Consider the following 24059-nt stretch of genomic DNA (forward strand, 5'->3'; position numbering starts at 1 on the left):
GTTCAACCCTAACCCTACCCAAAACCAGCCGCTGTGATCAATCACAGATCCCATATTTGCTTCGCCGCAAAACCCTAACCTAACCCCTCTACCGTTCTCACCGCCCACCTTTTTCTTCATCTTCTACTTCTTTTCTACCGTCACAAAACCTTAATCCAACCGCCACCATTGTCCCGACTCTTTTCTCCCGCTATCCACCTTCCCGTCATGAACCCCCTCCCCCATCACGAACCACCATTCTAGCATTTCTCTGCAAACCCCCTTCTTAACAATTGCTGCTGCATCGCAACCCTAGATCTAGGGTTTGGAAGCAAGAAGAAGAACGATCGTGGGTTGCAGATGTAGAGGTCATCAAAGGGAGCTATGATGGTGGTGGTCGCGAGGCTTTGTGGCGTTAGGGTTTGAACAGGGAGGTAACGAGGAAGGGAGGTAGCGACGGGGAGAGGAGACGGCGACTGTCGCGACAGAAGTGGTGGTAATGGGTGGTTGTTGAGGGTTTAGGGTTAGGGGGAAAAAATGTTGAAGATATGGGCTTTTTAGGAAATTTGGTGGTTGTTGAGGGTTTAGGGTTGGGGGGAAAAAAATGTTGAAGATATGGGCTTTTTAGGAAATTTGTAGTGTGAATTGAGAAAAATACAAAAAAAAATAAAAAATTAAATTGTGTGTAATGTGATGTGAGAAATAGTGCTTGATGAGAGGATTAATGATGTGCAAGTATAATTTGCCAAATTATAAATGTTGTCAAACTATTTCTTAGATTTTGCTATTTAGAACTTTAAGGTGCTGTTTGGTAACACTTACGTTTTCAGTTTTCTGTTTATACTTATAAAAATTTTAAAAACTCAAATAAAAACTTGTTTGGTAAAATTTTTGATTTATAAATCAGTGGTCTCAGTTTATAAATTTGGCCAAAAAATGAAAACACAAAAAATGTGTTTTTGTTTTGAGTTTTTTTTTTTTAACCACCCAACACTAGCCACCGCCCGCCACCATTTTCCACCACCGTCTTCCGCCACCACCACCCACCCCCTACCATCACTTGCCGCCACCACTCACCACCCACCTGCCACCACCACCCGCCACCACCACCACCCACCCCTCGCTACCACCACCACCACCACCACCACCCACCACCCACCTGCCATCTACCCGCCACCACTCGCCACTGCCGCCACCACCACCCGCCACCTACTTGCTACCACCACTCACCACCCACCTACTACCACCAGCCACCTACCACCACCAGCCACCTGCCACCCATCCGCCACCACCACCATCACCCACCACCCACCTGCCACCACCACCCCACCACTACCACCACCACCACTACCACTACCACTACCACTACCACCACCACTCACTCGCTACTGCCTACCACCCGCCATCTACCACCCACCTGCTACCCAACTGCCACCACCACCCACCACCCACCACCACCACCACCACCACTCACTCGTTACCACCCGCCACCATCACCCACCCACCACCACCACCACCACCCATCACCACCCGCCACCCACCTGCCACCACCACCACCACCACCACCACCCACCACCCGCCACCCGCCACCGTCACCCACCCACCATCACCAACCACCACCCACCCGCCACCACCCTGCCATCCGCCACCCACCTGCCACCACCACTCGCCGCCACCACCACCACCACCACCACCACCACCACCACCACCCACCATCGTCACCCACCCACCCACCATCACCGCCCACCATCCACCTGCCACCACCCACCACCACCCGCCATCCGCTACCCATCTGCCACCACTACCCGCCACCACTACCACCACCACCCACCACCCGCCATCCGTTACCCACCTGCCACCACTACTCACCACTCGCCACCGCCACCACCACCCACTCGCTACCACCTACCACCCGCCACCGTCACCTACCCACCCACCCACCCACCGCCACCACCACCACCACCACCACCACCACCCACCGCCACCAGCTACCCACCACCCACCGTCACCACTTTCCACCACCACTTGCCACCACTTGTCATTTCTCACTCTTTTTATATTTTTTATTTTTTTTAAACATTTTGTCAATTACCAAACGCGTTTATAGTTTATGTTTTTTTAAAAATAAACAAAGAATAAACAAAAATTAGTTTATAAAATTTTTGTAAATATAAACTGAAAACGTAAGCGTTACCAAACACACCCTTAGAGTTTTTTTTTTTTAAATTTCCTAGAGTAGTGTATTATATGGTTGAAATTTAATGACAAGTCACATTAATTTTTTAACATTAAATCTCAACCATACAATACGCTCCTTTAAGAAACTTTAGAAAAAAAAATTTTTAGAAGATACTTGGTGATTACTTAGCGATTGGCTTGTCTCCCATTAATCTCGCGTAGAGCTCCTCGAGTGGGTTTACTCACTAATTAGTGTCATACAACAACTGACCCGGTTGATCAAAAAAATACAACAGCTGACCCTGTTAATCAATTAATAAATTGTTTTGATAAAATAGGCCTTCAATGGATTAGTTAAGCCTTAAGTGGCATGTCAGTTAGCTTTTAGCTTGAATTATTGCTAAGAAAAATAATTGAAAGTATTAAAAGTTGTGCTTTAATAGCATCATTAATGATGTGATAATGAGTTATGTCTTGTTTTTTTTTTAACATTTTCAATACATTAATGTTATTAGTGATTTTTTTTAATAATATAAATCAATGTTATTATTGCTAACTAGCCATGGCCAATTAGCAAAGTGGAAAGAGAGAGAAAATTGAAAAAGAAAAACATAAAAAAGGGAGAGAGAAAGAAACTTCTATGCAATAGTTATATTTGGGTGTTTTGAAAAGATGGTAAAAAGTTAATTTTTGACTTTTTATTAAATTTTTTGACTTTTTTTAAAACGTGATTTGAGAAGTTAGTAAAAAATTATTATTATTTTTTATATAATATTTATTTATGATGTCATATCACATTAAAATGACAAAAATAACCGATTAAACTTAAAAAATTTACTTTTTAAGCCGTGTGATTGTTTGAACAATTATGTTATTTCATAGAAAACAATTACATAAATTTACCACTTGTGTTTTTGTCCCTTCCCAAATTAACCTGCTTTTTTATGCCGCCACCTGCGTTTTTGAAATGCCGCAAATCGTTGCTCACTTCCCAAATTGACACATTGTAAGGGCTAAAAAAAAGAAGAGAAAGCGAGAGGTGAAAAGAAAAGTGGGTTCCACATGCATTTTTTTTATTTTTTATTCATATATATATATATATTTAATACACATCTTAACTATCATTAAAGTACACATTCGCTCTCTAATTAATCAGCACTTAACATATATATATATATAAGTCTCACTTTCTTACATTTTTTTATCATATAACTCGTTTTAATTAATAATTTTAACATCATCATTAGAAATGCTTTTAAAAGCTATTGACTGAGCTCATAGAGTTTACTATATATTTCATTTCGATGATTCGAATAAGTTATTTTATAGAATTATTTGTATATAGTCAATAAAAATAATAATTTGATTCGAAAATTGTAACATTTCTATTTTATTACATTTATTTAGAAAAAATTATTTTTAAAATAAACTTATCATTTATGTTTTTAACACCAATACATTAATTATAATTATTAATTTATTTTATTTTTGTTTATAAATAATTATAAAACAAACAATTGTGATTATCAAACCACATTTGTGCGACTTTACAAGTTCAATTCAATACTTTCAAAGGCTTATTTTAAGAAATAAGTTAAAAGTTAATTTTTAATTTTTTATATTTTTCTTAAAAAATTATATAAAGAATGAAAACATGATATAATTTAAAAAATATTAAAAAAAAAAAAATTAATTTTTAGCCATGTTGTGAAAATATCAATCAACCGTGGCCTAACTTGTGATCAATTGTCCCTTTGACGCGTCACTTTAATTGTGATATTTCTTAGCCTTTCCTTCCTGCGTACGTTAGCGCAATTACCTAATAGGCGCGAATAGAGCCCCCCTCCCACACGAGTCAAGAGTCTCTCGTTGCAGTTCCGTCCTTGCGTCCGTTCTTGCAGATTTTCGGATTTATTTTTAAGTTCAATTTTGATAATCTGAACCGTTCATATTTTATAATTTATTCAATATATCAAATCTGTAAAAAATCAAATTGATCAAATATCAGAAAGTATGTGTTCGAAAAACTGTTTATTAAATTATTTAAAAAATAGTTTTTAGTTCAATTTTTTGAACACATACTTTCTGATATCCGATCAATTTGATTTTTTACAGGTATGATATACTGAATAAATCATAAAATATGAACAGTTCAGATTATCAAAATTGAATCTAAAAATAAACCTGAAAACTTGCAAGGACAGGCACAAGGACGGAAGAGGATCCTGATTCCTCCAAAACGCACTACTATTTTCTCTCTTTCTCTCTCTAAATTATTGTTTGGTAAGGTCTCTTTAATATCTCTTTCTTTCTCTTTTCTCGACACTTTCGAGTCTCTAATATAGACTCTTCTCCACATTTCAGCTGTGGAGATTTTCTCGATCACTCTTCTTAGCTGCAATGGATATGGAAATCGACGAGTTTGCTTCACACTACTCTCAAGCTGATAACAAGCTTAAACCCAAAGAGGTGATATTTTGCAACATAAAAATAAAAATTAAAAAGCCCTCTTTTTTTTTTTTTTCCTTAACCTTTTATTCATTGATGAATCGGTGTGTTCACTCCAATGACATGTGATTGATCGACTGACACATTGAAATTTGATTTGATTTGTTGATTGTTTGACTGTGATTGATCGTCTTATCCTTGACTGTTCGAGTTTGTTCGTTTGATTTTACTGCTTGGGCTTTATTGATTAGGTTTTGTTTGGATCATCTGTCTATATATATATATATATATGTATGTATGTATGTGTATCCAATGATTATTTTATAGGTATGTATAGCGTGGAGACACATGATAAATTGCTCAGAATTATTGGGTAAATAATAATTTATTTACACGCAACAGATAGAAGGTGATTACAATTCCCTTGCTTGGAACTTAACAAGAAGCCGACATTTTGTCACAAATGGTATACATAGATTTCTTAGGATGTTAATTGGAGTGAGTTAAAAACAGGTTTAAGTTGAAGGGTTATTCGTATAATTAGTTATGCGGTTTCCAATTCTAAGTTTTGATGATGGCAAACTAATCTCTTTTGCTTTACTATAATTAGTTAAAACTCATGTTTTCATTTTCTCCCCCTTTTCAATGACTGTGGCATAGAATCAGAGCTAACTTTAGGGTTGTAACCATGGTTTTAAATAAAGGTATCAGATCCGTATCGATAATAAAGAGTATTGCTTGATATCAAACAGTATCAGCTGATATATGAGTGAATCAATAGTGTTGGAAGTTCACAATTCTGTTATGTAATGGACGATAGTTAAAGAAACCTGGTTGTAACATTGCATGCTTTGTGAATATACATTTGACCCGTCTCTCTTCAGGATGCTGTGGCCAAGGATTTTGAGAAGTCTACTATTGTAGTGGGATCAACGTCTGGATCTCTAAATTCAGACAATCTCAATGGTTCAAATTCAGATCTGTCATTTCATAATGATAATGATGCCAATGTTGCAGTTGATGAAGGCGACGATCTTTCTTGTTATGATGATAATGACGATTATATGTATGACGACGCCTACTGTGATTACATGATGAGTATGCAAGCCCAATTTGATAATGTGGATTTGCCTCCTGGGGTAGAGGCATCAGTTTCTTGGTTGAAAAATTCTGCTCCAAGTGCAAATGCCCCTGCTTCTACTAGCGCTTCACCCCCCAGTGATGCCGTGGGTCAGCCTTCAGGGGAAGGAATTTCTTCCTTAAAAATTTACGATCCAGCCAATGGCAAAAATGAGGCTGATACCACAAGCAGTTCAACAGTGATTGCAGAATCAAGTTCCGTTGGGAAAGAGCAAGAAGAAAAAGATGATGAATTTCTCAGAAAGTTTCAACTTTTTAAACGGTTTGATACTGTTGATGATTTTTCGGATCATCACTTTAGCCGTCTAGGCATGTCAGGCCAGCAGGTAAGTTTAGTTACGTTAGCCTGCACATGTGTTACATGTTTGCCTTTGTTTGCGTTCATGTATGTGCCTTTTTAATCTTCTATCTGCTGTTTTCCTTGATAGCCACCCAAGAGTTGGACAAAGAAAATTCAGGAAGAATGGAAAATCCTGGAGAAGGACTTACCTGGTGAGTTCTGACTTCTGTTCATTCAGTTATCTGGTGGATGGATTTGAAAATTACATATATACATGTGTACTGGGGTGAACCTTACCCACCAAGTTTGTTTATTTGGAGTGGACTGCAATATGTAGTGCACATATTACAACAGTGTTTCGTCCTTTTCATGATACTGGAGCGAACAATTTAGTTTATATGTTAAATTTTGTTTGCAAGACCAAGTTTTCTTGGCATTCTCTAGGAATTTTATATTTTACCCATCTCTCTCTCTCTCTCACTTATCATTTTTCTTTCACATAGATATGATATATGTAAGAGTTTATGAAGCAAGGATGGATCTTTTGAGGGCCATCATTGTAGGACCAGCAGGCACTCCTTACCATGATGGTCTGTTTGTCTTTGACGTGTTATTCCCTCCTACCTATCCTGATATACCACCGGTATGTACTTGGTAGTTATATTATTGTTTGATTATTATCGTATTTTCCATTGTGAATAATAGAGGTTGCTTCTTTCTCTCAGATGGTTTACTACTATTCTGGTGGCCTTCGACTAAACCCAAACTTGTATGATTGTGGGAAAGTCTGTCTCAGCCTCCTGAACACATGGAGTGGTGACAAGAATGAGATGTGGATGCCAAAGAAATCAACCATGTATCAAGTTCTTGTCTCTATACAAGGTTTGATATTGAATGCAAAGCCCTTTTTTAATGAGCCTGGGTATGCCAATATGTATGGTGGGCCAGAGGGAGAAAAGAGATCAAAGGCTTACAATGAGGATGTGTTTATTCTATCTCTGAAGACAATGATGTATACACTGAGGAGACCCCCAAAGGTATGATTTTTCACATCCTCCTTATCAGCATCCTTCTGTGTTTACAATGTATTTTCCTTGCCTAGATGTTGGATTCATAATTTTTCAAGGTAACGTGGAATTTTTTGCTACATATTTGGCTCTAGAAGATAATAGAAGATAATGATGCACTGTTGAATGAATCTGTGATCATGACTGCAAATGGGCACAACTAACTTGGCTTCTCAGTAGCTGAACCCAAATAGGATGATTACTTATTCTTGCCTAGGCCTGACTTGTGGTGCGTGTTTTGTAAGTTGTATAGTAAGCTGAGAGAAATTAATGGGTTTAAAAAATAAAAAGACACTATTATGGCTCAGCTCTGTTTAAGCTTCATTAATTGTAAAACTGAGATGATGATCATGCACCTGGTGTTATTTATGAGAAGGGGAAAAAAAGCACTACCTCATATTCCAGTAAACTAAGCTCATTTACATTGTCTGAGATTCTGAGGTTTATCAATTACCCCCTTTGGCAAAGGTCTGTGGTTTGGCTGTTAATCAACTTAACTCCATATGCTTCAACCACAACTGATCGGGGCTTCTTTTTAATCTTTCAATTCACTGTTACAATTGTGAGTCACTAAGCAACAAGAATATGTCATGTCATGTTGTGTCCGACACTGATTTGGACACCAACACATCATGAAATTTTTCACACACTTGCTAACACTTGTCGGTTATGAGCACCAACACTTCAAAATAAGTGTTGTAGTAGCGTAAGCAGTATGGACACGGGACACAAGGATTTTGAAAAAATTAGGATACTGTTGTGGTGGGTATATGGCAAATATATATATATATATATATATTTATTTGCTATGTATATGAAAATAAATTTAGGGTGCATAGATATAAGAGACATCAATATATATGAGTCTATTTCTATTTTTTTTTGGGTCTGCTTTCAGCAGTCATATTTGGAGGTCTATTATAATTTGGAAACATGAGAGTTGAATTTAAAAATATATATATAAAACTCATCAATACATAGTGCTAATTTGATTTTAGTGGCTAGATGGGAGTATTTTGCACTCAGTTCATGGCTCACTCTATAGGTTGGAAAGCATGCAACCCTTTGTGGCCAAAATTAGATGGTTGTGGTATCACCATATCCAAGTGAGCATTTCTGTATTCAAAAATATATTCAAACTGGGGAAGTTAGTAATAGAATCGGGGGCTTTCTGATCCACCAGTTTTTCAATTCCAACCATGGGTATACAGCCTTTATATAACCAAGGCCCTTATCCATTCGCTGAGGCAATTCCACATATGAATGCTTATACACGTGGACGAACACACCAAAGCATTTGAATGCGGAAAAATCTAGAAATTTTGCCAATATTCAATATTATAATATATATTTTGCCAATATTCAATATTATATTTTTTTGGAGTCATTATGGGAGAAGGCGTGTCACTCAGCTTCTTTTTGGGCTCATGTGTCTCCCCCATTCAATGGGATACTCCTCTTTCTACTTTCCATTGATTGGGGAGCTGTTTGTCAATAATAGTTTAGGGTGGATTTCTTGTTTGATCTTTTAGTTAGCATTTGTTTTCGTCTTTGTTTGAGGACTTCTTGTCCTCTGTCATTGTTCTTTCTATTCAATAAAATTTCTTTTGTTGCTTCTCAAAAAAATAATATTTATTTGATATTATAATATATCGTTTCTGGTTATCAGATCAATTTGTGTTTTCTTGCAGCATTTTGAGGACTTCGTTACTGGTCATTTTCGTCTTCGCGCACATGACATTCTGTCGGCATGTAAAGCTTACATGGCAGGTGCTGAAGTAGGGTCTGCTGATGAAGAAGTCCAGGATACTGATAAGGCAGAAAAGAACCAAACTAGTGAATTCAAGGCAGCAATAGCTAGAATGATGAATAGTCTAGTTACAAACTTCAGCAAAAATGGATCGAAGGACTGTGAGCAGTTCCGTCTTCAAGGTTGATATCTGGTGAGGCTGATGTTGGGGCTAATGCGTGGCAGGTTGGGCCTTTTAAGTGCCTTTTGGTAGTCAAGTTTTTGATGATACTGCACAGATACCACTATAGAGGAATATCTTTGGGATTCAATATAGGTGTAAATAAGGTAGGGTATTTTAGGGATGAAAACAAATGTTCTAGTCGTATAGTTTATTGCATCTCATCTCTAAATGAAATGAATCTGGCTTTCTTGTTTCTGCTCTCTAATGCCATCCTTCCCATTTAGTAAATGCTTCATTATATCATTGTTGTGTTTTTGAAGCTTAAGTGGGGTTTTGGCAAATTTTATGCTCTTATTATGGGCTAATTTGTATGAATGACACTGATAATATTATGCAACTATTAATGTGTATACCATTAAGTGGCAATCGTCCAACTGAGTGTATGGTGCGGATATCTTTGATCTTTATCTAATTTCACTTTTATATTTATATGTTTATTGCTTTGGTGGAATGCGATGATGATTGTATAATTATGAATATTTCTGGTATTTCCTTTAATGGCTTGTGGAGCTAACATCGTGTGCCGACACGTGTTGTTGAAAATATCATACACCAACTGATTTTTTATTAGATTTTCTTACTGTTAAACACAAAGGCAATGCCTCTCACACGTATTTATTAATGTGGGCTAACTATTATTGACTGGGATAAGAAAATTTGATAAAAAGATACGTTTATATATAGCATTACCCTTGATAGTATTTTGTGTGAGGTTTGCCAGCATATGCTTTGGTGCCACCCCGACACTCTTTTGAGTACCCTGTTTGGTTCCAGCAAAACCTTGGCATGTAGTCCAGGTGCACCCATCCAAGGGTCAACACCTTGATGCCATACACATTTGTGCCATTTAGAGAGCCGAAGACATGCCTAAGAAGTTGTTGGTGCAAGTGGTGCAAGTAAAGGCCCAGGGCATAGTGCAAGATAATCCAAAACATGCCATGAAGCAATCAAGCCACCAAGTAGCAACTTTAGGCCACTTTTTAGAGGGTCAAATGTAATTTTTTTGTCTTGTAAATTTTTATGTAAATACCTTAGTATTAAAGGTATTTTGGGATCAAGAGTTGTAATTTTTCTCTTTTTGTAGAATTTTTAAAAATCTATTATGACTCCTCAAACATAGTGAATGTTTCCTCCTGTCAGTTAGGAAATGGCTTAACAAGCTATATTAAGGAGGGGTACTCAAGTGTTGAATCAGACCACTTGTGCCTTTAATGTACCCCAACCTAGTTTATGGTAAGGCAACTTTTATAGCACTTTTAGTACATTATTCAACTATTGTAATGCATTCTTTTGAGTAATGAAAAGTTTATTTCGCCTTTCAATTGTTGCTTACTTTAATTCTAACTTGTTGATTGCTATTTTGTGCCTTGTCTCCAATTTTGTGGCTCATCAACTTAATTAATATTGTGTTTGCTTGTCTTTGCAAACCTTTTGAGCATTATTGGCGGGTTAGTGAAGAGAGTTAACTAGCACTACACACACATGCATAGCTTGACAAGGCTTTTGTATTGCCGGTGTGTGACACAAGTTTATGAACTGAGCAGACCAAGTACAGTTTTATGACAACATTCCTGCTTTGAACATTGAATTCTTCTTCGGATCTTCTCAAGGATTTTGGAGAATCAGGGTTTATTCACTAGTTTTATCTCGGGTGTCTGGTTTCCCTATCATTTTCTCCTATACAAAAACATTTGTTTGTTTCTCATAGAAAGTTTTGAGGAATTGTTTTTTGCAAAATCTTTGTAGTTTTGGTACGTGCTACGAGGTAGAAATAATTTCGGAAAATCCCATTTCTAAAACTCTCCCTCTCTCTTTCTCTCAGAGGGACTTATTCGTTTGCTGCTTTTTGGCCATCCCTCCTGAGTTTTGATTTTCTTTAAACTGCCGAGGGTCTAAAACTTGAACTGGAATATTATTTTTATTGAAAAAGTACCAGAAGTCCCACAGACGCAGAACATATTGAGGCAGATGGCCTTGACCAAGCCATCGGCAATAGCCATATTGCTATCTGCATATAAACACACATTGGAATATGGCTTTAAGCATAGATGGGTATATTAGGGCTCGGCTTTTAGTTTAGACCTGAGAGGACTGACCAGCTTAAAACCAACTAACTAGTAACTAAGCTGGAACTTCTCAAATGACTTTGAGGAATCCAAGGGCGGCGTCCCTAACCTTATGTGGCGGAGTGGCAGGTGTAAGCTGCTCAAACTCTGCTTTCCATTCGGCTATACACTTCTCCCTTTCTTTTCCTTCCACCGGAATGAATGAGAGAGTCACCCTGTCTGGATCATACATTTTCCTCAGGCCAACTCCAATGACACTGTATGTTACAGATCGCCCTATCTCCACTCTCTGTATCTTCTCTGTTGATTCTGTGACGTAGCCACTCACAGCTGCATAAGGTCATCATCATGTCAGAAATGTGCATCAAATTAGAGTTTATCGCTATGACTAAACACCTGCAGACCAATTGGGCTGTTGTATTTGTATGTGAGAGAGAGAGAGAGAGAGAGAGAGAGAGAGAGAGATTGACCAGAGCCAAGCTTGAAAAGCCTGAGACTACCTGGGTTGCCATCTCCATTGACGTATTCGGCAGCAGCCAGCATTTCGGGGTTGATTTTGCTGATGATCTCATTGTCCCTGCACATTTTCTCTGCCGGGACGTTCAGCACAACCTCTCCTTTCATGCTCTTCATCTTTCTCTTTCCCTCGCCAATTTTTGTTATGGCAATGGTGAGGCAGTTTGTTTTCTGAACAGGGCAGACTTTAAATGGAGGGTTAAGAGATTCTCTCTAGGTGTGATTTTACTTTAAAACTATGGATATGCAACAAAGCTCATACGAAGCTCTCACCTGATTAACCAACCCCACAAACAAACAAAACAGAAAACAGAAAGTGAAACTAAATAAAGCAAAGTGGCTTGTAGGTGAGGATGCTCATAATAACCTTTTTGTGGCCTTGGCTCAAACATATCCATCTCGCTTTTCAATAGACGCAGATCTCTTCAAAAACAAAGACAACAATGGGCTTCATTGATATCAAAGGTTCCTCTGAAAATGTAACACACAAGAAGAGGCTTCATGGTTCATTTACTAATTAACTACTTTTGACCTTGGATTTGTCCAGGATTTGTTGATGGAAAAAAAAAAATGAAAAATGAATGATATTTGTAAATGAAATAAAAACATATTATTTTAGAAGTTTGTGGACTCAAGGTGACAGAAATACCAAATTTTTTCATTTGTCTACAATAATTAAAAGGAGGAGATTGAAAATTGATATGCTCAAATCTGACAATGGTGAGTGGGTGGATCAGACTCATGATCTAAAAGTTTTAATTCAAATTGTTTTCCACTAATTTGTTTAAACCCACTCCCACTATTAGACTTGATCACTGGAATGGGTTTTTTTTTTTGGGTGAATAAGTCATAAATAAAAAACAAGGATACACAACTACTGGAATGGGTTAATTGCTTGTAAACTCACGGCTGCGGATAATGAGGAGATCTGCAGAAGGGTTACTAATAAGGAGATTTGGATGGCTGTCAAGAATTTTAAAGCGTTCAAAACTCTTGGCAATGATGGATTTCAAACAATTTTTTACCATACTTATTGGAACGTTGTTGGTCCTTCGGTATGTGAGTTTATTGAGAATTGCTTTCGTACCAATTATGTCCCTAGAGAGATGAACAAGACATTGATTGCTCTTATCCCTAAGGTTGATAACCTTGAGAATATTAAATAGTTCCGGCCTATTAGTCTTTGTAATGTGACTTGCAAAGTTATTACTAAAATTATTGTGAGCCACATTAGACCTTTTTTAACCAGCATTGTCTGACCCAACCAAAGTAGCTTTGTCCTTGCGCACACTACTAGCAATTACGTCATTATCACCCAAAAAATTATTCACACTTTGGTGGATAAGAAGAAGAAAAAAAGGGAATTGATTTAAAAAATCGACCTTGAGAAGGCTTATGACAATATCTCGTGGAATTTTTTTGCAACAAACTCTTCAGGAATTTAATTTTTATCCTAATCTTATTATACTTGTTATGAGTTGTGTTACCATTGTTCAATCTGCTATCTTGTGGAATGGTGAGGTTCTGGAGGATTTCACTCCAAGGAAGGGTTTGAGGCAAGGAGACCCTTTGTCTCCTTATCTATTTGTACTCTGTATGGAACGGTTATCTAACATGATTTGCCACAAGGCTGCCATTGAAAATTGGAAAGGCATTTCCATGGGAAAAGGGAGCTCGTGTATCACTCATTTGTTTTTTGCCAATAATTTGCTTTTTTTTGCATCGGCGAACCTCACAAGTTGTGAGAATATCATGGAAACTCTTAATGAGTTTAGTGATATCTCTGGCCTCAAAATTAATACTCACAAGTCCAAAATGTTCATCTATCCGAATGTGCACCGAAACTAGGCCCGAAACCTTAGCTCCATGTGTGGTGTTCCTTTAACTATGGATCGAGGAAGTACCCAGGGGTACCTCTTCTTCAAGGTAGAGTTAGTCCCAATCTTCTTAACTCTATCTTGGAGAGAGAATGCAAAAACTACTCACAGGCTAGAAAATTGATACTTTATCATTGGCTGGGAGTGCCACTCTCATCCAATTAGTCATTTTGGCCATTCCAGCTTACACAATGCAAACCATGAATATTCCCATAAGGGTGTGTGATGATATTGATCGTTTGAACAGGAACTTCATTTGGGGTGATACCTTGGAAAAGAGGAAAATAAACCTCATCAAGTGGAATAAGGTTTGTAGGAAAAAGGAGAATGGTGGGCTTGATATCCAAAGAGCTAGAGATCATAACCTAACTTTCTTACCAAACTTGGTTGGAAAATTTTATGTGATGAAGGAGGTTTGTAGATTGATGTCTTGAAAGCCAAGTATTTGAAGCACAATACTATCAACAATTGGCCTAGGAAAAGGAAAGCCTTTCACATTTGGAGACAAATCCTGAATGCTAGAAATGTATTGAGTAATGGGGTGAAATGGACCATCGGAGGTGGCACCAAAGTGAGGATTTAGAAAGATTGGTGGTGTGGGGATAAGTCCTTGGAAGAGACTTTTCCCCACCATGTATTATCCAATTCTGCCATTGTTAATTCACTTTTGAATGAGAATAAAGAGTGGGATGTGAATCTAACTAATGACCAAATTCCGGTGGAAGTAATTCCTGACATTTTGTGCATTCATCCCTTGCGGTCATTGACAAACCTTGTTGGAAGGGATCCCAAGATGGGAGTTTCTCTTCCGCTGCAACTTATGATATTGTTGTGGAAAAAGATCAACACGAGTGTGACTGGAAGTGGATGTGAAAATTGAGAATTCCACAAAAAAGGCTTCTTTTGGGTGGTGCTTAATGGAAAACTTCTTACCAATTGTATGCGTATGAAGAGGAGCCTCACGAATGATTCGAGTTGCATTAGTTGCAACAATATGTAAGACATAAACCATGTGTTGAGAACTTGTCCTAAAGCAGGGGAGTTGTGGTCCTCCATTTTTAGTACACAGTGGTATTTGAGAATGCTAAATATGCCCTTGATGGATTGGATTAGAGTTAATGTTAAGAACAAAACTCACTTTAACCGATTTACTTCGAAAGGGACTATTTTTCTTGTCACTCTTTGGCGAATTTGGATCAACAGAAACAAAGACAAAAATTCCAAAACAAGAACTGCAATATGTTTGAAAGTCCAAAATTTATTTGAGTTTTCTTTAGAAATACATCAAGCTTTTAGTAGATCTATTGTTATACCTAAACAGTCCTTTGTACTAATTCGGTGGATACCTCCTATTGCAGGTTCAATTAAACTGAATTCGGATGGATGCTTGCGAAAGAGATCAGGAGTTGCAGCTTCAAAGGACTTTTTCAAGATGACAAAGGTGCATGGATTAGTGGCCTATTACGACAGACTAAAAACCTGCACCAGTCTCGAAGCATAATTGTGGGCTGTTAACAAGGTACTTACCATGCTACTTCAAAGAGGATTCACCAAAAAGGTGAGACGGATGCGGAGCAAGTAGTCCAATTGCTAAAGGATGCCCAGGTGACAAATTCCCATTCCGGGAATTAGTGGAGGATGCAAGAATCATTCTGGGAGGATGCGAGTGTGAAGATAAACATGTCATGCGAGAAGGAAATAAGTGTGCTGATGCGTTGGCGAAGCATGGAGCAGTACAATCTGAAAATTTACTAGTAGTTAATGAGCCTCCGGCTGAGATTCACAGCCTCTTGGTTGCAGATATGCTAGGTGTTGGAAAGGAGCGGGTTTAGCCCTGCCATCACCCTTTTTTTATTTCTGTTGTATTGAAGAAAAAAAAAAAGGCATATGAGAACTCTGATACCAAGGAGAAAAATGGCCGAGCACAAGCAGCAACTTTGGAAGTTCTATCTAGATGAGGGGACCATAACCAATAATTTTAAGGCAAGATTTCCAACTGAACTCAAAATGTAGATGCCCCAAAAAAAGACGAGAATCCCATTGGGTCATGACTTTTCCTTTAAAAGTACAATGTTCATGCAACTGCTGAAATTTTTTAAAAATTAAAACATTTTAACAACCAAAACAAATGTAATTCAAGCACTGAGCTTCGAATTGAATGCACTAGAAAGAATATACAGTGGTTCTTATGGTTTTGTCATAACAAGGAGTGTTTTATAGCTGTTGACTTTAGAGGAGAGAAAAGAAGAAAACAATACAAAAGGGAATGCTGTTTTCAGGAATCAGATATTGTGAAATGGTAGAGCACCATTTCTTTTGTCTACTCTCCTGTATGCAAAAAGGCTGCATGGATGACGATTCATTGGCTCTCCCATGTGCTAAACACCAACATGAATGATGATTCGTGCTTCACACACAACTGAGCTTCCTGGAAGAGTAATCCGAACTGTGTTTAATTTGAGAACACAAAAAGCGAGGGAAATATATCTCTCATGCTTTCTCTGGTCCTTCAAAGCCTGTTTCACAATGCCGAATTGTAAAAATAGTAATCAGTGATCAAGAAATTAGATGGATTTGGTAAGCATCTGAGCCAAAAGATAGGAGTCTAAGAGTTTACCATACTTTAAAAACCACATTGCTATGCTTTGAAGGTTTTAACGCACTACAAATTGCAAAAACCAAAAGTGCAAAATTGTTTAAAAGGAAATAAGTTGATGGGCATGCATAATTTTTATAATCTTATTACTTGGGAAAAAAAAAGAACATTCATACTATTCACAAACTATTTCTTATTAAGCAATTGACATGGGTGCAGGGTGCCCCATCACAATGCAGAGAACAACACTGTTATTTAACCAGCAAAGAAAGTGAGCATTTAAGCCATTGAATGCTTCCACTGTAATTTCAGTGTATGAGTGACAATCACCAACCACAGCATTTTATAGAGGAAAACGCTTAATTAACCAGCAAACAGAGCAACCATTTTGGCAAAGCATCTCTTCTGTATTTGTCTGTTTTGAGGCACTTTGGCAGCAATTGAACTAAGCATGTGAAAACTTCTACATTTTTAATTGCTACAATTAAGATAAATTTGGGGAGATCTTGTTTGTAGATTACAGTTCGTATTCAAATGGATAACAAAGTAGTGTAATATAAAATTGTTGGAAGGTAACTAATCATCTGAATGAATTCAGTAGAATCGTGCTGTCTTGAAGAACAGTAAGATAATCTTGATAGATTTCCAAAGTAAACGTGAAATGTATAAATGTAACTGTGCTGGTGGAGTAATGCTGGCATTCATCTGGTTTGCTGGTCAAGCATGAGCTAGTTCATCAATCTTCGGGCTTCGATTACAAAAAAAGAAAAGAAAAAAAAGACTAGATTAAAAGAAGCCTGGAATTGGTACTCTTATATGTATTTGTGGTTGATGAATCAGCACCAGGCAGATTGTTATCTAGAGTTTGTATCGTACAAGAACACAGTATGGCGTCGATCAGAATAGGTATGCACAAGAATTTGCCAGAGGGAGAAATTGAATCCCGGAATCCAGTCTACTTTCTGGATTTGGAAAATTTCAGATTTCCCAGGACTAAGTTTCTCTTATTATTTCATCCATGCTAGACATGTTGACCAAACACTCCCCAACAGGGCATGCACTTGAGAAGAAATTTTTTATTAAATGAAAAACAAATTCTGAGATATGAACCAGTTACCAGGATGGAAACAAAGCAAATTCATGGACTGGAGCACTGCGTTTGGTCCAGCTCTGTGCTTAACATATGATGGAGGAGGATATCAATTCTCTGACTCCGCGTTTTTGATCTGCGCCACACAAACAATTTTATCAACCCAAATCATCTAAAGAGAGATTCTAAAAAAATATTATAAGATTGACAACTTCACTGCAGCACGCACCCAATGGAATGGCGCCTGTCCTTTCCTGCTTCCTGCATTGAGAAGGCAAGTGATATTACTTAGCATTGATTATCTAGGTAGAATAACAAATGTGTCTATATGTGATAGGTAATATATATAATATATGTCACAGGGTACATGCAAAGAAAAGATTTGGTTTAAGAACCAAAATGCATGGTCTCATCCCAACAAATGGAATTCAGCAACATAAATAGTTTTTATTGATGAATTCAAGCTTCCTTCTTCGTGAAAAAACTGAAGTATGATGCATCGACTATGCTTGGGTCAGCTGGCATGTTCTATCACATATGTGATAATCCAGAAAAACATAATAGGAAATACAAGACCACTTGGTGCAACTTCCATTTTGTGCATTAGAAACCTAAATTACCTAATATAAAAGGGCAACCTAGAGCATGAGGCTCTCGCTACTGTGGGGTTTGGAAAGGATCAGATGACAGTTGTACACTTCTTGCGGACACTATTTGGAAAAAATAACTTATGAACTTTAAAGTCTGGAAAGTAGTCCTATGCTCTTTGAAATATGTGTGGACAACTAACTCCTAATTATCAAAACACTAATCATAGGGCACCACAGGTTCGTAAGTATGGCAACAGAAGTTTGCAGAATCTTTAGATGGAGTCCTCTCTTTGACACATGACAGGATTGTTTATGGAATTACTCATTTCAAGAGTAAAACAGCTTTCTTTTCAAAGGTAATTGCCTTGAACTTAATCTGAATTGGAATTGGAATCAATTTAGGAATACAAAAATGGCATGGCCCAACCCTACCCAAGCCCAATTAAGTTCCCGTCAAAATCAGGTCAGGCTGACTCATTTCCAAAGGACCGAGGCCCAACCCAAAGCCCTAGGCCCCAGGACTTGGGTCTTCAGGAAAAAATTTCATGAGTTATTAGTGTTTATTTGTGTCACTTAATTCACTTATATTAAGTTCATTAACTGATTCAACTTCATATTTAGTTAATAATTATTTTATAATTTTTTAACATGTTTAAGTTATGATAACTATACATACTTGTATAGTTTAAATTAATTCAGGCAAATTTGTGTGTGATGGTGTGCATGAATCTAAATTCTCAAAATCAAAAATATTTATTTACATGGGGTACTTTTTGTTTTACTATTTCATAATGAATGTATGCAAATATGAACAAATATGACAATTAATAAAACAATCAATAGACACAAGTAAATCAGCATAAAATTAGAAACAAAAAATTAATATTTCCAAATGTGGAAAAAAAAAATCACTTCTTAAGAAATTATTCAAATAGCACTTTTGAAGGAAATCTTCAAAATGCACTTATGAGAGAGGGAGAGAGAGTTCAAAGAGCTGAGAGATATAATTTATTTTGCGGGGGGTTGGGTTTTTACAGCCAAAAAGAGGAATTAAAAAATAACAATTGACTGTTAGTTGGGGGGCCAATACTCGGCCAATTTTTTAATTCCACCTTTATTTTTGAATTTCCAGGGTAGGTTGGGTCTGGAAGGCCCTAGGACCCATCATACAACACTGGGCTTAGGGCCGAGCCATCAGGACAGGTTTCATATGCCTCGGCTCAATCCCCACATGGAAGGTTCGGGCCTGCCCTATGGTGGGCCTGGGCCAAGCTTATGCCTGACAGGTAGAGGGCCATATTTACATCCTCAGAATATAAAATAAAATAAAATAAAAAACATGCAATACCATTGTAGACAGGTAGAGGGATATTTTCATCCTCAGAATCAATAATACATGCAAATATCATTGTAATTTTTCAAGGAAGGTTAAGTAAAAGCAAAGTGTGGATGAAATTACAATTTTATAATTTCTTTCCATAAAGGGATTGTAGCTTTGATTTCCATTTCTAACCTTATGCTATTCTTTCCTTCATTTTTTTTTGGTTTCCTTTTTTAAATAATTGGATGTTATAGGTACCAACCTTCCCCACGGCTTCACAATTCTCTGAAGTTTCAAGTTCCATTTCAGCAAAGAATGCCTCTAAGACAAATGCCATGACCTGAAATTATATCAAAGCAATGATTTGACATCATTATTTTTAAGAGATTGACCAATGAGGAACTTGCAAAAATTGCATCAAACAAAGCAAAACAATTGAAATAGTAATGAGATGCCATTCAAGATCACTCATATACAAATCAATCTTCCCTAAATTCAAATGCTACTATGCTATGTCCATCATCAAAAGTCACTCATCCAAACTGAAATTCCTTAAAAAAATTAAAATTAAAATCATTTTGTGGTAGCAATGCGACGTGCAAAATCTTAGGCTCTGTTTGGTACAGCTTTGGAACGTTAGTTCTAGGGTTTATTCTGCACATGATGTTTGTTTACGAGTTTCAAAAATTAATTCCACACTCACTTTTGAAAACTCGGTCGAAGGTGGGAAAATTTGGGCTAACTGGTTGTCCGGCTGGTTGACCGGAACAGTGCAAAATTATTATTATTTTTTTTTAAAAAAAAAATTTATCTTTTTTTTTTTTATATTTTTTTGCAATTGACACTTTTTAATTTTTACATATTCAACAAAAAATATTTTCCAAATTTTTTAAAATTTTTTATGAGTTTTAATAGAATTTTGAGTTGTGTGTTTGGTTATGAATTTTAAGTTTTTGTATCAAATATCATATGTCACATCAAAAATTCCCCACTCAATTCAAAACTCTTTTCAAAACTCATTCACTAAACAAATTTTCCACACTCAAATCATAATTCCAAAACTCACAAACTCAAAATACAACTTTTATTCTCAAATCATATTTAGAAAACTCTACCAAACACTACCTTAAATTTTTTAGCTAGTACTAAAGTTTGTGTATGATTCAAAAAAATGAACAAAAAAGCCAACACAATAATTTTAACTTCTTCACATTCCTTTACTGCAGTATTATTGATAACTCATCATGAACCACTTTTTAACATGCAAAATATATTTTTTAGTAAATTTCAAAGCTAGCATAAATATAAATTATTGCAACTCTTAAATCAATCAAAATAAACATAGTTTTGATGCCTATCAAATATGTTCCTGAGATCCTTCTAAATAATAACCAGTCAAAACGCCAGATTCAACAATAGCATTGTTGGAAAATTTGCTAAACATATGTTCCAAATGATTCAGATAAAAGATACAGAATCCCAAATTGAACAACAATTCATATACATGTATATAGGTAAGCATGCTTCCTTGAATATGCATGTGATTGCATGAAGTACATGCATGCATAGTGTTCCATTAACCTTGTTCTCAAACTTTTGTGATATTTGCAAATGGATTGATCTATCCTAAGATGGGATTCATCAGAAAAGCCCTAAATAAATTATAAATAAATAAAAGAAGAAAAGAAAAGAAGAAGTCGTCATCCCAGTTACTCCTTAATAAAGATACGAAGCAGGAGATCCAAAGGTTGGACTTCTTGAAGAACCCTGTGAAAAATAATTTGTTTATATTCTTTATGCGCTACAGAAGTCTTCGGGACTTAAAATGTTTATTCGCAAATTGGCAATGCCTCTCAAATCCCTATAACTTATGCAGCAAACCTATATTATCAACTGGCTTAGTGATTCCAAAATCATGCTGTCGGTTGTCGTATTGGACATCTCCAATTTTTTTAAAGACACCCCAATTGCTAAACATTGAGGGTGAATTAGTGATTATAATTTCCGACTTTGTCCTCCAATTACTTAAATATAAAACACGAACACATATTAAGAGATGAAGTTTTTGGTGTTGCCAATGACATGAGGAACAAAATAAAATTCTTGCAAACTATTAGAAACAATGATTTATAAGTTTTCTAGGGTTGACACATGCCATTCTGCTATACAGGGGACGCTTTGCTCCCAGGAGGAAAAAGATGTCCAATTTGGCATAGATATCGTATATCCATGTCCTACCATATAATGTCAATTACAGATGCATCCCATCTCACCCCCAATGGTGTCCATGACCAGTGTAAAATCTTGCTCCAAGTTGAGGGAAAGTGAATTTTCCATTCATAATTATTCATGTACATGTGTGTATTTATGTGCACACCATTGGAGATTTATGGCCATCCTGGTTAATTTTTATAGATAACTAAGGGTTTGTGCATTTTCAATTTGTTAGACTGATTTTTCTCCACTGTTTCCTCGTTTATATGCTTCTTAATTCTTATCATTCCCTTTGTTTCTATCATTTATTCAATTCCAAAGCTTGTGCCAGTATTTTACCATGTTATTAATAATTTGACCCCGAAAGACAAATTCAGAATAAATTCTGGTTTTCAAAGTATTATATCTCTTCAACACCTATAGCTCAAGAAAAGAATCGACTATTTAAGCACCACTGACAAAGACTTACCAAATTCAAAAGCAACAAAATCGTTATTAGATAGAAGCTGACAAAATAGGCATATGTCCAAGAAGTTCCTGTCAATTCCTTGTAACTCTGAAAAGTAAAACTATAAGTTTCAGTGATTCCAAACACAACAGAAATAGATAGATATGCCTTCATTCATTAAACTATTATTAATATAGAACAGTAATGAGGACAAAAAAAGACCTACAAAAAGAAAAAGGGCAACAAGTTATGGCAATGGCAACGGCTTCACATTGTCGTTTCATGTTTTGACAAAATCTTGAGGAACTGCCAACAGGATTTCAGTCTGTGGTTGAACTTCTATATAGCACATACTGTTGTAATATATAACTATATTTCAAAATACAAAACTATATTCGAATTGGGAAACATTTGGTTTTAAATTCTGTGGCCAAATGGTCATCAAGCCTTTTGACTGAACACATACAAGTGACCAACGGTCACTGATCATTGGAAACTCTCGAAAGGGCCAACAGTTTCTTTATCTTCGGACCTTTTGGTTTATTAAAATAAGTGACCATAATAACCATTTACCCATTAGTCATTGTTCTAACATTAACAAATTTAAAATGAAAAAGTTGCATCTTTTCACTAAAAGTCACATCATCCACGATAAGAGGGTAGCGTCTTGTATTGTTCTGTAGATAAAGTATACTTCCTTCAACCGTATACGACACAGAGAAACCAACCATTTTCCAGACAATACACTATCATCTCTTATTTTTCATCAGTCACCTTGCAATTTACATTTCCAGAATTTTTATACCAGTGGTCCAAAATGGTTTCCAATAGAAAGAATTTTTCTATCTCTCATTCACAAAGCAAGATTATTTTTTATTTTTACACTGTTTCCGTGAATCCTCTGAAGTTCAATTTCTAGTGTATTTTCATATGACTTGGGGACAATCAAAGAGTGGTCCAAGATTCATCCACATTTGTGAGTGTGTGCTTGTAGGAAGCTATATAACCTGTTCTACTGGGTCCTGCACTCAGATGGGGGGAAATTTACTTTTAAGGACAGTGGCCACAAGCCTCTGTCGATAAGTCTTTCTGTCGTTCTCATTTAATTTTGTGTCACAGCAGTATCTTGCATATTAAGTACACAACACACACAAACCTAATCCAAGGACAACCTATGTTTTTTATGCAACAGCTATAATATACCCACTGCAATGTCCTTATTATCTAGTGTATGTGACAGACATCCTGTTGCACAGCTCAACTCTACCATGAGCCCAGTCTTTAATAAAATCAAACAGTTTTCTACCACTTCTACTGTTTTTTACATGCAGTACACCATGTCTCACAATTGAGTGTTATGTTTCAACAATCTTAGCTCCTGTTATAAATGAAAGGTTCCATCCTTCAAGAAAGCAAGCACATCCCATCACTGACACAAAATTCACTTTACCTCTAACCAAACTGTGTTGTTAAAAACTTTAAAACACAGAGTTCAATTCAACTCAAACCCATTATTGTTACTTTTCATTCATCTCAATCTGAGGCTATTTTATCACATTCATAAAATGTTACCATAAGTTTTGATGCTGGTTGTCAACTTACAGTCTGAGAAGCACGGATACGGATACGGATACGGATACAGGATACGGGTACAATACGATACGGATACGACGATATAACAAAATTTGAAAAAGTAGGATACGGATATGGCGAGAATACGTCCATAAAAAATATTATTTTTACAATTTTTAGTAATGTAGAATACATAAAAATAAAACTTCAACAGTAATATGTAGCATACATAAAAATAAAACTTCAACAAATTTTAGTAATGTAGCACACATAAAAAATTTACCAGGTTCATTTATTCATCAATAAGTTTATTTATTTATTTATCCAGACCAGACAGAGTTTATAAGTTTACAAAGTTCATTAGTAAGTTTATTTATTTATTTATTAATAAGTTTATTTATTAGTAAATTTTTCACCTTATTTTATTTATTTTATTTTATCATACAGGTAACACCGTAATACATACAAAGTTCATTTTTTTATATTTTTTTTAATTTTATCTTATTTGATTTATTTTATTTTACAGAGTATACATACAAAAAAAAATGTGACTGGAAAGAGAGAGCGAGAGATGATAGATAAAGGGAGAGGGAGAGGGAGAGGGAGAGGGAGAGATCGACCGAGAGGGGAGGAGATGAGATCGAGCGATCTGTCCATCCCCAGACCAGACAGATTGAGCGAGAGAGAGAGAGAGAGAGAGAGAG

At 36.5% G+C, this 24059-nt stretch overlaps 3 protein-coding genes across 13 annotated transcripts in view; 1 reads left to right on the forward strand and 2 right to left on the reverse strand.

Annotated features, from left to right (window-relative positions):
• Window positions 1-3982: 3982 nt before the first annotated feature.
• Window positions 3983-9431, forward strand: LOC114281913 (putative ubiquitin-conjugating enzyme E2 38). Of its 2 annotated transcripts, XM_028224503.2 has the most exons (7): window positions 3983-4440; window positions 4522-4626; window positions 5490-6071; window positions 6174-6237; window positions 6529-6668; window positions 6751-7062; window positions 8784-9431. In XM_028224503.2, the coding sequence occupies exons 2-7, from the start codon at window positions 4558-4560 to the stop codon at window positions 9027-9029; spliced, it is 1413 nt and encodes a 470-aa protein (XP_028080304.2). In that variant the 5' UTR covers window positions 3983-4440; window positions 4522-4557; the 3' UTR covers window positions 9030-9431. The 2 variants fall into 2 exon arrangements, with proteins under 2 accessions (XP_028080304.2, XP_082739912.1); XM_082883786.1 differs by having other exon boundaries at window positions 4440-4626.
• A 1533-nt stretch (window positions 9432-10964) lies between these two features.
• LOC114281884 (uncharacterized) lies at window positions 10965-14272 on the reverse strand. Its single transcript, XM_028224477.2, has 2 exons — window positions 11632-14272; window positions 10965-11461 (listed from the first exon to the last, which is right to left on the reverse strand). Exons 1-2 carry the CDS (start codon window positions 11762-11764, stop codon window positions 11202-11204), a joined length of 393 nt encoding a protein of 130 aa, XP_028080278.2. The 5' UTR covers window positions 11765-14272; the 3' UTR covers window positions 10965-11201.
• A 1381-nt stretch (window positions 14273-15653) lies between these two features.
• LOC114300073 (two pore calcium channel protein 1A) overlaps window positions 15654-24059 on the reverse strand; it is a 53903-nt gene continuing 45497 nt past the window's right edge. For 2 of the 10 annotated variants that reach the window (XR_014338417.1, XR_014338421.1), the window contains exons 20-25: window positions 21805-21891; window positions 19384-19461; window positions 17440-17471; window positions 17238-17346; window positions 16142-16186; window positions 15654-16040 (exon numbers count right to left, since the gene is read on the reverse strand). Coding sequence is in view for 5 of the 10 variants with exons in the window: in XM_082883787.1 (XP_082739913.1) it covers window positions 17259-17346; window positions 17440-17471; window positions 19384-19461; window positions 21805-21891 (285 nt within the window). In the remaining 5 variants the exon portion in view is untranslated. Of the gene's footprint in view, window positions 16041-16141; window positions 16187-16572; window positions 16869-17237; window positions 17347-17439; window positions 17472-19383; window positions 19462-21804; window positions 21892-24059 lie in introns of those variants that run through there. The other 8 variants (XM_082883787.1, XM_082883791.1, XR_014338418.1 and 5 more) reach the window with 7 other exon arrangements.

This window comes from Camellia sinensis, chromosome 8 (assembly GCF_055761805.1).
Source record: "Camellia sinensis isolate YWXY chromosome 8, ASM5576180v1, whole genome shotgun sequence".
In the NCBI taxonomy this organism is placed as follows: Eukaryota; Viridiplantae; Streptophyta; class Magnoliopsida; order Ericales; family Theaceae; genus Camellia; species Camellia sinensis.

Excerpts from the sequence above, each read along its gene's own strand:
- LOC114281913 (XM_028224503.2), top strand. The coding sequence starts at position 4,558 with ATGGATATGGAAATCGACGAGTTTGCTTCACACTACTCTCAAGCTGAT. Across the intron at positions 4,627-5,489 it reads ACAAGCTTAAACCCAAAGAG|GATGCTGTGGCCAAGGATTT; the intron begins GTGATATTTTGC and ends GTCTCTCTTCAG. Across the intron at positions 6,669-6,750 it reads CCTATCCTGATATACCACCG|ATGGTTTACTACTATTCTGG; the intron begins GTATGTACTTGG and ends TCTTTCTCTCAG.
- LOC114281884 (XM_028224477.2), bottom strand. The coding sequence starts at position 11,764 with ATGAAGAGCATGAAAGGAGAGGTTGTGCTGAACGTCCCGGCAGAGAAA. Across the intron at positions 11,462-11,631 it reads CAATGGAGATGGCAACCCAG|CTGTGAGTGGCTACGTCACA; the intron begins GTAGTCTCAGGC and ends GACCTTATGCAG.